Raw genomic sequence first — 15,852 nt, 5'->3', positions numbered from 1 at the left:
CCCCAGGACCCATTAAGACCTGGATGGTGGGGGCCGAAGAGGTTAGGCAGCAGGGGCCAGAGGCAATGGATGCGGGGCGGGGGGGCCCCAGGGCAATGGGGTGGGGGAATGGATGCAGGGCTGGGGAGGCAGCAGGAGCCCAGGGCAATGGGGGGGGGGGGGTGTGAATGCGAGGCCAGGAAGGCAGCAGGGTCCTGGGAGGGGGGGATGGATACAAGGCCATGGGAGGCAGCGGGGGCCAGGGGCAATGGGGGTGGACGATGAGCCCCACTGTTGCGTGGCCAGGGCCTGGTGTCTGCTGCCATGCAGCCAGGGCCAAGGCTCAGTGCCCACAGCCAGAACCCGGAGCTAGGGACAGGAACTGCATGGCTGAACCCAGGGATCGGAGCCTGCTGCCAGGCAGCTGAAGCTATGGGTCAGCACCCAGGGCTAGTGCCTGCCGCCACATGGCCAGAGCCCGGAGCTGGGTGCCGGAGTCCAGGAGCGCGTGGCTGGAGCCAGGAGTCGTGCCCGCTGCTATGTGGCTGGAAACAGCACCTGCTGCTGCGTGGCCAGGGCCAGGGGTCGGGACCACGTGGCAGGAGCCTGGGGACAGAGCTGTGGGTTGGCGCCTACTGCTGTGCAGCTGGGGCAGGGGATCAGCACTAGGCCAACGTGGCTGGAGACTGGGGCCAGCACCTGCCACGGCATGGCCAGAACTGGGGGCCAGAGGCCGACTGAAGCTCTGTGGCTGGGGGTCAGTACCTGCTGCCCTGCAGCCAGAGCCAGGGGTTGGTGCCCAAAGCCCCGTGCTTGGTTGGAGCCTGCTGCCGTGCGGCTGGGCTGGGGGTCGATGCCTGTGGCCAGCGCCTGCCACTGCGCAGCCGGAGCTCGGGACTGGAGCCAGGAGCCAGCACCTGATGCCACACAGCTGGAACCAGGGGCCGGAGGCTGAAGCCCCGCAGCTGGAGGCCGGGGCCATGTGGCCAGAGCCAGGGGAGGGGGGTGTCAGTACCCGCTGCCCCACGGTCCGAGCCTGGGGCCGGAGCCAGGTTCCTGAATTCCCACTACTGGAGCCTGCCGCCCAACCCCCGCTCCCTCTAAGGTGTGTCAAGAACTCACCTTGCTCCTCCAGCATTGTGCCCCACCTCTCTCCAGAGGCAGTGCAGGGCTACGCATCCAGGAGCAACAAAGAGGGAGGGGGAGGGGGAGAGGGAGGGGCCGATGCTTTGCTTCCCTGCCCCCATCACTGCCCAGGAGGTTGTGGTGGGCACATTTGAGAAACGTTGGTCTAGGCAATGGTTACAGACCTGCAAGTTCAGGTAGGGCTTCTTGCTGATGAAGGGTATTATAGATCTGCAGGTTTACTTTAGATTTGGCCTAATGATTCAAAACATTTATAGGCCTACTGTTTCATGCAATTTGCTGGTTAGAGGGGATTAAAAACCTGTTGGTTCAAGTGAAGCTTGTTTCTGGCAAGAAAACTGGTAAAATACCTTCCTTTAATGTGCCTTAAGAAGATGAAACTAGAGTTGATGCATGCATGCTTTTCAAACGTGGATTCTGGCTCTGACAGTGCTCCTTGGCATGTGTGGCCTTGCTTTAGGGGAACCTCATTTAAGGAATGTGTATCTGCAATTTGCCTGAAATGAAACAGAAATAAACTATGTAAATAAGTAGTAGTGTGATCCAGTGGATACAATACTAAACTGGTGGTCAGAAGACATGTGTCCTGTTCTTGAATTCTACTTTGGGTTCACCATCTGCAAAATGGTAATAATGATACTTAAACCTCCTTTGTTAACATTCATAGAGATCCTTTGAATGCAAAGTATTAGTGAAATTCAAGGAGAGTTTTGTAGAGAATATCTAGCCAGATGTAAACCCTTTGATGGATGGAAGTGAGAGTATGTATCCCAAGGATGCACCAGCACTTAGAAAATAACAAAAAGGCAAATGTCATTATATTTAAAAAAACAAAACACTTTTGAATTTTTTGTTTATACAGGCAGTGGAAGTGGTTCTCCAGAAGCTTGTTTAAAAACAACATGTTTGTGGTGGTCAGATGCCTTCCCTTTATATCAAAATCTTCACTTTATTTGTAATAAAATTGAAAATTAGTTGAGACTTTAAAGTAAACTGTTGTTCATATATACAAAGATTATATAGACTTGGAGAATTTTTGTTGTAAATAAACAAAACTAATTTTACTGTGAGTTTGTCATTGCCCAAAAAGCACCAGATAAACAGCCACTTTCAATCACTCCTTTCTTCGGTGATCTCACTGTCACATGACATACTATATTGATAGTGTCACCTCTCTCCCTGACTTTCTAGTCCTCTGCACCATTATGCATACACAGAGCTTTTATAGTTTATATCACTTGCATTTTAGAGGCAGTAGAAATATCCCAGTAACAAAGAGTATTTTATTCTTTAAAGTTTGCTTGATTGACATCTGTAGCAAATTTTACTGCTGAGGTGCTTTGTTACTTACAAACTAAATCTTGCACACATCCAGTTCTAGGATCCTGCTAACCCTTACTCACACAAGCAGTCCTTACTCATGCACATACATCCACTTAGGTCAATGGAACTGCTTGAGTGAGTAAGGACTAATCACATGAGTACAGGTGTACAGACTCAAGCTCTTAATTTTCCATCATGACACTTGTTTTCTTTTGACTGATCTGTCCTCATGAAGCACGTGAAAAGTTTAGTTGCAGCACAACACTGAATATAGGGAAATCTTGTCTCTGCAGCACCATCGCCAGCCTGGTACGAGAAGCCCCCAGATTCAGGAAATGTCTGTGTTACTTTTTAAACAACTCTTGTCATGTTGTGATCAGTGTTGAGAGGCTACAAAGGGAACCCCATCCACCTGCTGTCTGTTAGAGAAATGGTAGTATCTGTCATAAAGGAATCTTGAGAAAGAGGAGTAGTCCTGGGAGAGACAGGGCAGGGAAGAATATAAGACAGAAAATTCCCCTTGTGCTTTTATAGTCTCCAATCTAGTTTCTCTTATAATTACTCAGAAGCATTTCTCTTCACTGACAGGAACGCGGAGGGTATGTCTATACTGCAATAAAACACCTGCAGCTGGCCAGTGTCAGCTGACCTGGGAGCCTGGGTCAGCTCACCTGGGCCAGCCACAGGTGTTTTAATGCAATGTAGACATACCCTTAGTCAATATTTTCAAACAAGGCGCATATAACATGCCTCAGAATAAGCCAAGCTATAGATATTTAACATCCCTTGTGAAAAGGTGGGAAATGAGCTATTTTCCTTTTGCCAGTGCAATAATACTTGCAGTACAGAACCAATGCAGAATCTGTACGTCTTTACAAGAACACCCAGGGCACAGTGAGGGCTCACAAGAGGACACTGTCCATGCACAGAAATAAGTCTTCAAGTTATGCTTAGGCATAATCATACAGCAGGCACACCAAGGTCTACAGGTTCACCCCCCTTCTGAGATCTGGGGTATGTCTACACTGCAATTAAATACCTGCAGCTGGCCTGCGCCAGCTGACTCAGGTTCATGGGGCTCGGGCTGCAGAGCTGTTTAATTGCAGTTTAGACGTCTGGGCTTGGGATGGTCTCCGTGCTTGGGCTGAAGCCTGAGCCCGAACATCTACACTGCAGTTAAACAGTCGTGTAGTCAGAGCCCTGTGAGTCCGAGTCAGCTGGCACAGGCTAGCTGCGGGTGTCTAACTGCAGTGTAGCCATATCCCGGGGCACCAAGAGTGACTTATGTTTGTCATATTTAATCCTTTCATATTACAGCAATTGACTCAACTATCTTACCAGTGTGGAACACCTTCCTATGGAGCATTCTTGGATTCTATATAAATCTGTAGGGTATATGTGCCTCTAGAACACTGATATGATGTAAAACTCTGCAGCGAGCTAGTTAATTTCTAATGTTCTATGTGGTTTAGTTTCTACTGATTCTTTATTTAGGGCGCTAATGTGATGGGTATAGTTAGCTGTTCTTACTCTTTCCTGTGTAGGCACCAGTGTAATGGGGCAGTAATTTCCCGTTGTGGACAGCCCGAAGTCAGCTGGTGGGGCTGGAGAAATGCAGATGACGAACACCTTGTCCAGTCAGTGGCCAAAGCATGTGCCTCAGACGCTAGGTCCAAAAGCAGCAAATTAATGAATGGAAACTGTTCCAGAGACTTCTCCAATGGAGGGGACCTCTCTGATGTGGAATTTGGTGAGTTCATCAGCCCATCCATTTCTGAAATGGCTAGAGCTTTGTGTGTGAGTGTGATCTCCTGTGTATAGTATAAGATATGTGGGAGTGACTGTGTGTTTACAGAGTGTGTAGGATTCCTCTGTGCACAGTGCATGCACATTGTGGTTCCTGTATGACTTTGTTGCAGATAGTGTCAAAGTATTTGTTTAATTACTCTTTGGTTGTCCTTTTTCTTTCCATAGATTCCTCAATTTCTAATGCTTCAGGAGCAGAAAGTTTGGCCATCCAGCCTCAGAAGCTTTTGATCTTGGATGCACGTTCTTATGCAGCTGCTGTGGCTAACAGAGCCAAAGGTGGAGGCTGTGAGTGCCCAGGTAAGTAGTGTTTGCTCTCATATCAGTTTATATATCAGCTTGACAAAGCTCTGGCTGGGATGATTTAGTTGGGGATTGATCCTGCTTTGAGCAGGGGGTTGGACTAGATGACCTTCTGAGGTCCCTTCCAACCCTGATATTCTATGATTCTATGATTATATGAAGGTAGTCAAAAGGACAGATACACATTTAAAGGGACATGGGGCTCGTCTACAGCAAGGGGTTTTGCACCACGAAGTGTAGTTACAACAGTGTTGCAAGCCTTTAGAGTCACATGGCTGCAAGCCAAAACTTTTTACACTGGTGTAATGCATTGCATGAAAGTTTGTATCGATATAGCTATCAGTGAGCATGAAAACTCAGTGTAGTCAGCCTGTACTTACTTGAAAGGGACAGAGTTAGTTGCCAGTTGATGCTGTGCTTCAAAGCGTAAGACTAAATCAGTAACAATATACAATTAACACTGAACTATGTACAGTATGTTGAATAGTCTTTCTTCACTGAATCATATATTTAAACTTACATGCAATATAAAAACACACTAAAGATTAATGTATAGATTAACTATAAAAATACAAGAGAAAATCCAAAACAAAACTCAATAAACCATAGTGGGTAATAGTGTTGCAGGATTGTTATACATGGGGAAACTTTTTTGCAGAGACACAGCACTCTTAGTATTTCTGGAACAGCTCCCATATACAAATGTAATTAAAATACTTATTTATCCTGCATTTGTGAAGTTTACCAAGGATTATTACATTCCATGTGTCACGGAGTGTGGGGGGACACAAGACCCTGCACCCCCGGCTTCCTGCGATTCACCATGACTCTCAGCCAGCCAGTAAAGCAGAAGGTTTATTTAGACGACAGGAACACAGTCCAAGACAGGTCTTGCAGGCACAGACAACAGGACCCCCTCAGTTAGGTCCATCTTGGGGTCCCAAGGCACCCCAGCCCCCTTGGGAGGTCAGAGCCCCGTCTGCCTCCCAGCCATATCACCAGCCAGCTCCCGAAACTCTCCCTTCAACGACCCCTCCCACAGCCTTTGTTCAGTTTCCCGGGCAAAGGTGTCACCTGGCCTCTAACCCCTTCCTGGGTTCTCATGTTACATGCTCAGGTATTCTCTGTAGGTCAGTCTCCCATCCCCCATTGCAGACTATCCTAGCCACACTCCCCTGTCAGCATTCAAAGACCACAGTAAGAACAGTCCCAGTTCGTCACACCATGTTCTTTGTCACCATTTGTGAATTGTGGGTAGTATGAGCAGGAAGCTTTTTGATGACCATTAGCAGATGGGAATACATCCTGGTTAAATTCCATCATTGGAGAATATGGGAGAATACCAGACAGGAAAATTACAGGTAGGAAAGGCAAAGCTATTTCAGTAATATCTAAGGTGACCCTCTGAGATCTTTGATCAGAATAGCTGCACTTTGGGGCATAGCTGCTGGTGGTGAGAGAGGGAGCTTAAATGTCCATATAGCTTCCAAAAAGTATAAAGGAACTCATGATTAATGGAATGAAATGTCTAAATGGAAAGCACAATGCAGTACAGCAACTTATCTTGAGTTTCAAGATGAGGATGCTTGAACAGTTTGTAGGGAATTTCCAGACAGCTATGTTAGCTTCATTAAATTTGATACCCACATCTTGGTCACATTTTTAATAAAATACAGTCAATCCAACAGTACACTCTGGAGATGAAGTCAGAATACAACCATTAAGTGTAACAGCCTTTGTAAGGAGCAGTTTGTTGGCCTTTCACAGACCATATGCTTCATCTTCAAATATTGATGACTTTTAAAAAATAGTTTGGATATTGTCTTCATGGCTCAGAAAAGGCCACATTATCCCTGGCTTTAGCATGGTGATTAGAGGTGGTAGAGGAAAGGTGCCTTCTTCCCCGCTCTACGCAAGGGCTAGGGATTGTGCGCTCCATGCAGTCATAGGATGCAATCCTTCCTAAAGAGGTCCCTGAAGAAGAGGGGCCCTCCGCACTGCCTTTGGAGCTAGCAAGGCATTGCAGGGGGCAGGGGGGGCACATTACAGGAAATGGTTCATCCTGTGCACTCTCCTGCACATCAGGGCATTTGGTGGGGAGCGGAAGATGGTGCCTCCTGGAGCTCCACATGGGGCAGTACTGCTCCACACCATTCCCAATGTAGATCACTGGCTAAATGGCACAATCTGGTTCTAAAGTTTAGCCTGAAAGATCTGGGATATGCGTACAATACTATTTACGTTCGGATCAGCAATTAACCCTGTTGAATTTTGTGGATCTCTCTCCTCAGTTTGTAGCAAAGTAAAAGAATATAAAGTCAAAGAGTTGCACGCAATATTTACTGGCTTGCAAATTGCACCAAATCATCCAGGCTGTGTGGGCTAAAGGATAGATCTCCAGGAGCTCTGGGATCCAATGTATGTGGTCTACAGATGCAAGCACAAAGTTGGAGGCATCTGTTAAAGTCCTCTGTGTGTGTGTAAGATGTGCCTGTGGTCCAGGAAGAAGACGATACTAGTAGGCCACACCTGACAGAACTGCAGCCTGATATTATTTAAAGTCCATTCCCTCAGGACATACAGTGTATTTCATATGAGGCAGTTTATTTAATCTGCTAATCAACTGGTCAGATGCATAGTACAGAAGTAAGATAAACTTAGGGATGGTCATCTAAAGGGCATGATCCTGAAACATGCTGAGCCTGAGCACTTCCTATGAGTATCTGCACTGATTCTGCCAACCCATCTAGGGTGAGTAGTTTGAGTATAGACTACAGGTTTGTCCAGAGGAAAGCTTCTTAGGACTTGCACAAATAGTCCCTTCCATTCTCTGTCTACTGCAGCCTTGAGTATTTCTCATCTGAGTGACACTTGTCACTTCCACAGAGTAGATGGGGTGAAGTAAGTAACCTCTTTGGTCTTCCCAAGAGGTAAGGGGAAGTAAATCATCTTTAATTTTAAGGTTTAAGGACAATCATGAATTGACAGTCATTTTCAGATTGCTCAGTCTTTTTAGAGCATTGTATAACTTCTAGCAGTGTAATACCACTACCCCTATGGGGAGCTGTCTGTGCACTGCTTCTTGTGGTATGAAATGGAACAGTAAAAAAACAAATAAATTAAAAAACCTCAACAACATTTTGCCAATAGACGTCTCCCTGGCCCTGGCCCTGGCCCTGGCCCTGGCCCTCTGCTTAATAGACATTGCCAGACATACACCAAATTGTGTGCTAGTTCTGTTACGGTGTAAGTCAGTTTGGAAACCAGTTCTGCAGAGGTGAAAAGATAATGCATTAACCTGTTGTTTCACCTAACAGCAGACAGCAAGGAAGATTCATAAGTCTGCACAGTGACTTAGATCTCCATCATAAATTCTGTAGAGAAACAAGCACATGTATTTTCTTTATATTGTCACAATAGTTACCAGTATTTCCAGTTTTTCCACCATTTGTTGTAATGTCTGGAATACCAGCTGAAGTCCAAGCACAAATTTTTGTCTACAGGAGATTGTGCTAAACAGCACTATTTCATCAGTCCACAAGTGCAGCAGTTTGTTTTTATAGAAAAGCTGCTTTTTTAACTTAATATTCATGTTGTTTTTAATTCCTCCTCTTGGTTTTTATAATTTTCTACAGAGTATTATCCAAATTGTGAAGTGGTGTTCATGGGGATGGCAAACATCCATTCTATCCGGAAGAGCTTTCAGTCGCTGCGCTTGCTCTGCACACAGATGCCAGACCCAGGAAAGTAAGTGGGCATTTGAGGTTTTTTTCTTTCTTAAATTATATATTTGTGTCTAACTCTCATTCTTCCCCTGATATTTTCTAGACTGAATTAAGCAGGTGTTTGTTCTTCCACAGCCTTCTCTTTGTAAACATGCTACAGTTATATTTTTCACTTCATATAGCTTGAGCAAAAGGAAGTTACTGACTCATTAATTCTAAAATGGAGATAGCAAATGAGACTGGGATCAAAATTGGATCCTTTGCTTTAATATTAGTGTGTATTACTGTCAGGTGGGCTTGGTTAGTCTCATCTGTGCATCCTGCAATATTTCAGCTTTCCCCTGATTTTCTAAAACTGCTATTGTAACATGCTATCTAACCCCAGAAGTGTGTAGCAGCCTGACTTTCCTTTGAAAGGCACTAGTGTTGCTCCATGAACTTACCACATGCCTAATATCCTCACCCTGGAGACCCAGCCCATCATTTCTATGGTATAACTGACCTCCAGTGACAATAACTGAGGGGTCTTCTGACTGTGAATCTTCCCCAGAACACTGCAGCATTTCAACCCTCTTTCCTCTCATAGTTTCTCCTGGTTCTTCATTTGCTGCCATGAGCCTTTCACATTCACTGTCTGTATTCACTGTCTGTATTCACTGTCTGTATTTCCTGCAAACTTGTGAGAGCATTAACAAGATAATTTCAGTGAAAAATAGATTCAAGGAAAACACTCATTGTTTAGTACTATAATAGGAGTTTAATTATGATCACTCTGATTTTTTTTAATTCAAAGATCTCAGCTGGGAAACATTAAAGAGAGCATAAACTATCCTCCCTTGGTTTTTCTTTAGTTGGTTATCAGCACTGGAAAGTACCAAGTGGCTGCAGCACTTGTCTGTGCTTCTGAAATCTGCACTATTGGTAGTGCATGCAGTAGACAGAGACCAGCGACCAGTCTTGGTGCACTGCTCGGATGGCTGGGACCGAACCCCACAGATAGTGGCGCTGTCCAAACTGCTGCTAGATCCATATTACAGGACCATAGAGGTTTGTAAACCATCCATTGATGCATGGGAGGACGGCTGAGTTTGGGTTTCTTTGCAGATTAATAGGGAAGGCTATGAATGATTGAACTCAGGTTTCCTCATCTGAAAATGTACTAATGTTATCACCAGTCTTGCTGCATCTGATGGATGCTATTGAGTGATATGGTGGGTTAATTGTGAAGGGAATTAAATAGAAGAAAAGCAGGTTGAAAGAAAACATGATTAATTCTGAAAAGAAATCAGGTATATTAAGCATGAATACTTCCCATGAGACGTCTCAGACTGTGTCCTGGAGAATTGTTGCATTCGGACTGACAAAAAATCTGGAGACCTTCAACTACACTTTCTTTCCCTCAGGGTTTCCAGGTGCTAGTGGAGATGGAATGGCTGGATTTTGGCCACAAGTTTGCAGATCGCTGTGGCCATGGTGAGAATTCGGATGACCTAAATGAGCGCTGCCCAGTATTTTTACAGTGGTTGGACTGCGTCCATCAGCTCCAGAGGCAGTTCCCTTGCTCTTTCGAGTTTAACGAAGCATTCCTTGTGAGTTGTGGCTTGAGAGATTACTGTTTTATTAAATACTTCTAAACCAGTAGACAGAGCTAACACACTGAATAGCCCTGAGGGGTTTCCGATTTTCCCATCTACCTTATGTCACAGTGCAGCCTGATAAACAGATGTGACAACTGTTGAGCCTTGTCTGGCAGACAAAACCACTTGTCTTCATGGAATCTGTGATCAGTTCTCTCTGAAAGCAGGGATGGGGCCTTCTAGGACTTCCTTTAAACTTTAAATAAAGAAAGAAATCATGTCCTGGATTCAAATGTCCACAGAATAGGGACAGCACAGATAATGGCAATGCAAACTTCCCCAGCACTTCTCCGCTACGCTATTTCATCCTGACTTGGAGAGGATGTCTCTAAGAGCAAGAAGGAGTTTCCATTCTCTTTCTCTGCTAAAACGGCCTAGAAAGTGTGGCTTTTCTGATATTGACAATTGTCCTCTGAGAAGTTTGGCTAAGGCTACTGAAGTCACATCTCAAGGGCACCAAGCCAGTCACACCGTTATTGTCAGTCACTAACTACATGGATGGATTTGAACTGGCAACCTAGAGGAGAAAGTTTCTATAATGCTTCACCAATCCCCTGAGTAATTCCATCTTCTGGTCTTTTTAGAGCTGAAGGCCCTAATCTAGCAAAGCAGTTAAGCATGTGTTTAACTTTTAACACAAGTAGTTCTATTGAAGTCAATTGGACTATTGACATGCTTAAAGATAAGTACATTCTTAAGGGCTTTGCTGGATTGAGGCTATAGTGTGGAGTGAGCTACAATCTAGATTGGATGAGCTTCTTGTGTCTCCATTTGTGCCACAAGACAGAAGATGGTGTGGACTGCACTCTCAGCAAGTTTGCAGATGACACTAAACTGGGAGGAGTGGTAGATACGCTGGAGGGTAGGGATAGGATACAGAGGGACCTAGACAAATTAGAGGATTGGGCCAAAAGAAATCTGATGAGGGACCTAGACAAATTAGAGGATTGGGCCAAAAGAAATCTGATGAGGTTCAACAAGGACAAATGCAGAGTCCTGCACTTAGGATGCAAGAATCCCATGCACTGCTACAGATCAGGGACCGAGTGGCTAGGCGGCAGTTCAGCAGAAAAGGACCTAGGGGTCACAGTGGACGAGAAGCTGGATATGAGTCAACAGTGTGCCCTTGTGGCCAAGAAGGCTAACAGTATTTTGGGCTGTATAAGTAGGGGCATTGCCAGCAAATTGAGGGACGTGATCGTTCCCCTCTATTCAGCATTGGTGAGGCCTCATCTGGAGTACTGTGTCCAGTTTTGGGCCCCACGCTACAAGAAGGATGTGGAAAAATTGGAAAGAGGGGGCTGGAGCACATGACTTATGAGGAAAGGCTGAGGGAACTGGGATTGTTTAGTCTGCAGAAGAGAAGAATGAGGTGGGATTTGATAGCTGCTTTCAACTACCTGAAAGGGGGTTCCAAAGAGGATGGCTCTAGACTGTTCTCAGTGGTACCAGATGACAGAACAAGGAGCAATGGTCTCAAGTTGCAGTGGGGGAGGTTCAGGTTGGATATTAGGGAAAAAAATTTCACTAGGAAGGTGGTGAAGCACTCGGTTACCTAGGGAGGTGGTGGAATCTCCTTCCTTGGATGTTTTTAAGGTCAGGCTTGACAAAGGCCTGGCTGGGATGATTTAGTTGGGGTTGGTCTTGCTTTGAGCAGGGGTTGGACTAGATGATCTCCTGAGGTCCCTTCCAACCCTGATATTCTATGATTCTTTGATAACCTATTATTGCCAGCTCTGTGCTTTTTTACTTTATTGATGTTATGTGACAACTGTGTCAAAAATTCCCTTCTCTACCATATCCTCCAGGGCCCTGGTTTCAGTATGTAAGTTTTAGACACAGCATGTAAATAAACATGCAACCTTTATGTTCTATTTCCTCCTAACATTTTATATAATTCAAATATGATGGTGCATAATGGAGAGGAGCCCATTGTGCTGGTATGTTCTTGTCATTAGCTTTCTAAGAAGGCATGCAAAAAATGCTAAATAGATTTATATGGCATCCTCCACAAAAGCCTTACATATACAGCCTCACATGAATGGTAAATTAATTGCCTCTTAAGCATGAAAGTTATATCTTTCACATACACCATATATGCTGCCATATGACTCTATCTGTATTGGTCTGTACAGGTCAAATTGGTGCAGCACACCTACTCTTGCCTCTTTGGTACATTCCTGTGCAACAATGCGAAGGAGAGAGGAGAAAAACATACTCAGGAAAGGACATGTTCTGTCTGGTCTCTGCTGCGGGCAGCAAACAAAGCCTTCAAAAACCTGCTTTACTCCTCCCAATCAGAAACTGTATGTATCATTCATTCCCCACCACCTGTGGGAGAGTCCCTTTAGGGATTCTGCATTACAACGGTGGGAGTGGGGGAAAGTGACTGTCCCGAAAATATCCACCTCAAGGAAGCATCCCAGTTATTCCTGTGGGTGATGATTTGACTTTGCCTGTTGCATGAATGTACTGCCTAAAGATAACTGTGAAACTCCTTGCCAGAGGATGTTGTGAAAGCCAAGATTATAACAGGGTTCAAAAAAGAACTAGATAAGTTCATGGAAGATAGGTCCATCAATGGCTATTAGCCAGGATGGACAGGGATGGTGTCCCTAGCCTCTGTTTGCTAAAAGCTGGGAATGGGCAACAGGGGATAGATCACTTGATGATTACCTGTTCTGTTCATTCCCTGTGGTGCACCTGGCATTGGCCACTGTCAGAAGACAGGATACTGGGCTAGATGGACCTTTGGTCTGACCCAGTATGGCCGTTTTTATGTATATTCTTATGGATATGCCTCAGCTTACCCAGTGGATAGTTACCATTTGAGTGCCATAGCAAGGTTTTATGTTTGAATAGCCTTAGCTAACCTCTGCTATGCCATGCACTCCCACACTACCAGAGCCATCTTTCTGAAGCATTTACATTACATTGTCTTCAGCAGACCACTGGGACATACCAAATGCAGCCATAGAGAGTATCTCTATGTCAGATATATGCTGTATTCCTTGTAATAAAATATTTTGTGTGCTTGACAAGATATGGTTACCAACAAGAGATCTCTGTCAAGTTACACTGGGGGGATAAGAGTTGTGTCATAAGATATCTTAAACTCCCAGATAATTTTGTCAAAAAACTGGCATAAAAAAAAATGTTATGGAAGTCTTTGAACATATCTAATTTCATCACTTTCACTTTTTCAGTTAGTTCTCCCATAGTAATAAACTCTCACGAGGGACTTGGGGGAGAGAGGCACAGTCATCTTTATGTATATTTGATAGAATAATATGTTAGGCATTCAGATATTGTGGTGATGGGCATGCTAAAATGTCACTGTGTTTATGGAAGTAAGGATTTTTCTACGTTATTTAAACCCTTCCCCTCCCAAAATCCCCATATCTGAAGGAAAGGATAACAACTTGATAGCTACGAGTAAATTATTAAAAATGCCATTGTTGCTACTTAGACCCCAAATCCAGTAGAACCTCTGGACTGCGAACCTGAGCTGTAAAATTAGAGTAGCAAAATTCCTGGAGAGAGACGGATTAATGTTCCTAAACATGAACATGCCACATTTTCTCTTTCTAGGTGCTGTATCCAGTGTGTCATGTGCGTAATTTAATGCTCTGGAGTGCTGTTTACCTACCATGTTCTTCCCCCTCCACCCCTGCTGATGACACCTGTGCCCCTTACCCAGTTCCAGGCTCCAGCCCTGAAGATCAGTCTCTGGGCAGGTGAGCCTAGAGCCCAGAAATCCCATCCTGTAAAGTAAGATCAACAGAGAATGTTGTGGGATTTAGGGAGAGGAGCACTTGGTGTGGGAGGAAGGTGTGGGACTGTTTAAATGACTAACAAAACCCCTGTGTGGTCATTTCAATTTTGAAAGTATTCAGCTTCCTGGATTGTTGTGTAACAAACACATTAGAGCAGAAAATAGGTTTGAAATAAATTAACAGATAAAACACAGTTCAGTATACGGAGTATCCCCAAATAACATCCCAGGTTCTGTCCCCAATTGCAGAATTTATTCTGCTTTGGTGTACTGCCTCTGTATTGTGGAGGCCAGAAAATATGGGATATAGCACCTTCAGGGCTGCCTTGCATTCGTTGTGCACACTGCTTTTTTTCTTGTATTACATTCATGTAACTACTGCTTCCCTTCTCTTTAGAGAAGCCTTTTCCAGTCAGATGATTCTGGGTGCATGCTAGTTAGGAAGTGGAGCTTTGGTGTGGAGGGATGATTCTGGGAACGTCTGAAGATTAGTTGAAGAAATTTTCTTGATGGAGAGAGAAGGCCAGATGGGATGGTGCTGGAGCAACTTTGAACCATAAATGATCAGACTGTACTGTTAGATAAAACCGTAGTGCATTGCAGAACTCCACAGTAGTGAGTGACTGGTTGTGATTTCAAAATGGGGGAGCTCATTAATAATAACCTGTGTAATTAAATATTTTAAAAAGTAACTTTTGATTCTGATTTTGTACCTCTGTAGGCTACCAAAGACAAGATCGTTTGACAATCTGACAACGGCCTGCGACAGCAACGTGCCTACAACTAACCGACGTAGTAGTGATCCCAGCCTAAATGAAAAGTGGCAAGAGCACCGTAGGTCCCTGGAGCTGAGCAGCCTTGGCAACCCAGGGGATGATCCATTTGATGGGGACAGCCTGAGCAAACAAGGCAGGGCTCTTGTTGGAGCAGAGCTTTCAGTTGCAGCTGGCGTGGCAGAGGGACAGATGGAGAACATTTTGCAGGAGGCCACCAAAGAGGATGTTGGTCTGGAGGAGCTCTTGAGGGGTACCCTGGAGACAACAGGCAAAGAGGATGAGGAGGAGGTTATCCTGGGTAAGGAGAACAGAACTGAAAATCTTGATGGGTATGTTGATGGCCTCTATGAAAAGACTGAGATGGATACAGATACTTTAATAAACAATCCAGTGTCCAATCCACATCCAGTTTCACAAGGTTCTTCTGAGCTTAAAAGACAACAGGAGGAGCCTATGGATCTCAGTAACAGTATCCAGAAGTTACTTCAGGTGAAAGGACTACAAACTGTCCCCTTGGAGAGTACTGTAAATAGTGACATTCAGAAGAATGTGGAGGAAGGTGTTAGTAGACTTAATATAGAAGCAGAGAGCCCTCCATTGCCCATCACAATCCAACATGAGGCAAAAACATCCAACATGGAAAGTTCTACCGAAACCTTAACAGAGAATGGAGCAAAGCAAGAGCTGATTCAGAAAGGCCCTCGCCACGGACCTCATCTGATGGACAACAGTGCTGAAGAACTTTCTCAAACAACTGAAAACAGACCTGAGGGGGAAAACATGATAGAGCTACACAGACTGGGAACAAAAGTAAACAGGACTTCTAACAGCAGCAACACACACAGCTCAATGCCTTCCCCTTGTGCCTTGCCTTTAACTGAATGTAAAGATGAGATTGTGTGTAATGGGGAGCTGGAGACTGAGAACAAGGTGACAGAGAAACCTGCAGGATTTAGTATTACCCAGAAATACCCTGCAGCAAATGGACACTGTGTGAATGGAGAGGATAGGATCAAAGCCTCTCTGAGCTGGCAGGTCTCTACAGCTAGTTGTAGTTCTGCCCAGTTTCACTTGAGGAACTTGCACCATAAGTGGGTGCATGGCCATTCTGGGAGGCAACAGACAGTTAGCAGCCCAGACCAACCCACCAGGAGCCACTTGGATGATGATGGGATGCCAGTCTACACTGATGTTATCCAGCAGCGCCTGCGTCAGATTGAAACTGGGCATCAGCAGGAAGTGGAGATATTGAAGAAGCAAGTGCAGGAGTTGAGGAGCCGGTTGGAGAGCCAGTACCTGAATAGTTCACTACGTTTCAATGGTGATTATGGGGATGAAGTGGTAAGTGTAATAGTAATTCAGCCACTGCTGACAATAGTGGA

At 44.8% G+C, this 15,852-nt stretch overlaps 1 protein-coding gene across 1 annotated transcript in view; it reads left to right on the top strand.

Moving 5' to 3' along the window:
• MTMR3 (myotubularin related protein 3) overlaps positions 1 to 15,852 on the top strand; it is a 161,298-nt gene that overhangs the window by 134,455 nt on the left and 10,991 nt on the right. The window contains exons 12-19 of the mRNA XM_065417640.1: positions 3,993 to 4,198; positions 4,423 to 4,554; positions 8,193 to 8,304; positions 9,134 to 9,329; positions 9,686 to 9,871; positions 12,055 to 12,225; positions 13,511 to 13,656; positions 14,416 to 15,811. Of these exons, the coding sequence (XP_065273712.1) occupies positions 3,993 to 4,198; positions 4,423 to 4,554; positions 8,193 to 8,304; positions 9,134 to 9,329; positions 9,686 to 9,871; positions 12,055 to 12,225; positions 13,511 to 13,656; positions 14,416 to 15,811 (2,545 nt within the window). The remainder of the gene's footprint in view (positions 1 to 3,992; positions 4,199 to 4,422; positions 4,555 to 8,192; positions 8,305 to 9,133; positions 9,330 to 9,685; positions 9,872 to 12,054; positions 12,226 to 13,510; positions 13,657 to 14,415; positions 15,812 to 15,852) is intronic.

Source organism: Emys orbicularis, chromosome 16, assembly GCF_028017835.1.
Source record: "Emys orbicularis isolate rEmyOrb1 chromosome 16, rEmyOrb1.hap1, whole genome shotgun sequence".
Classification (NCBI taxonomy): Eukaryota; Metazoa; Chordata; order Testudines; family Emydidae; genus Emys; species Emys orbicularis.
This window is presented reverse-complemented; position numbering and strand designations above follow the sequence as displayed.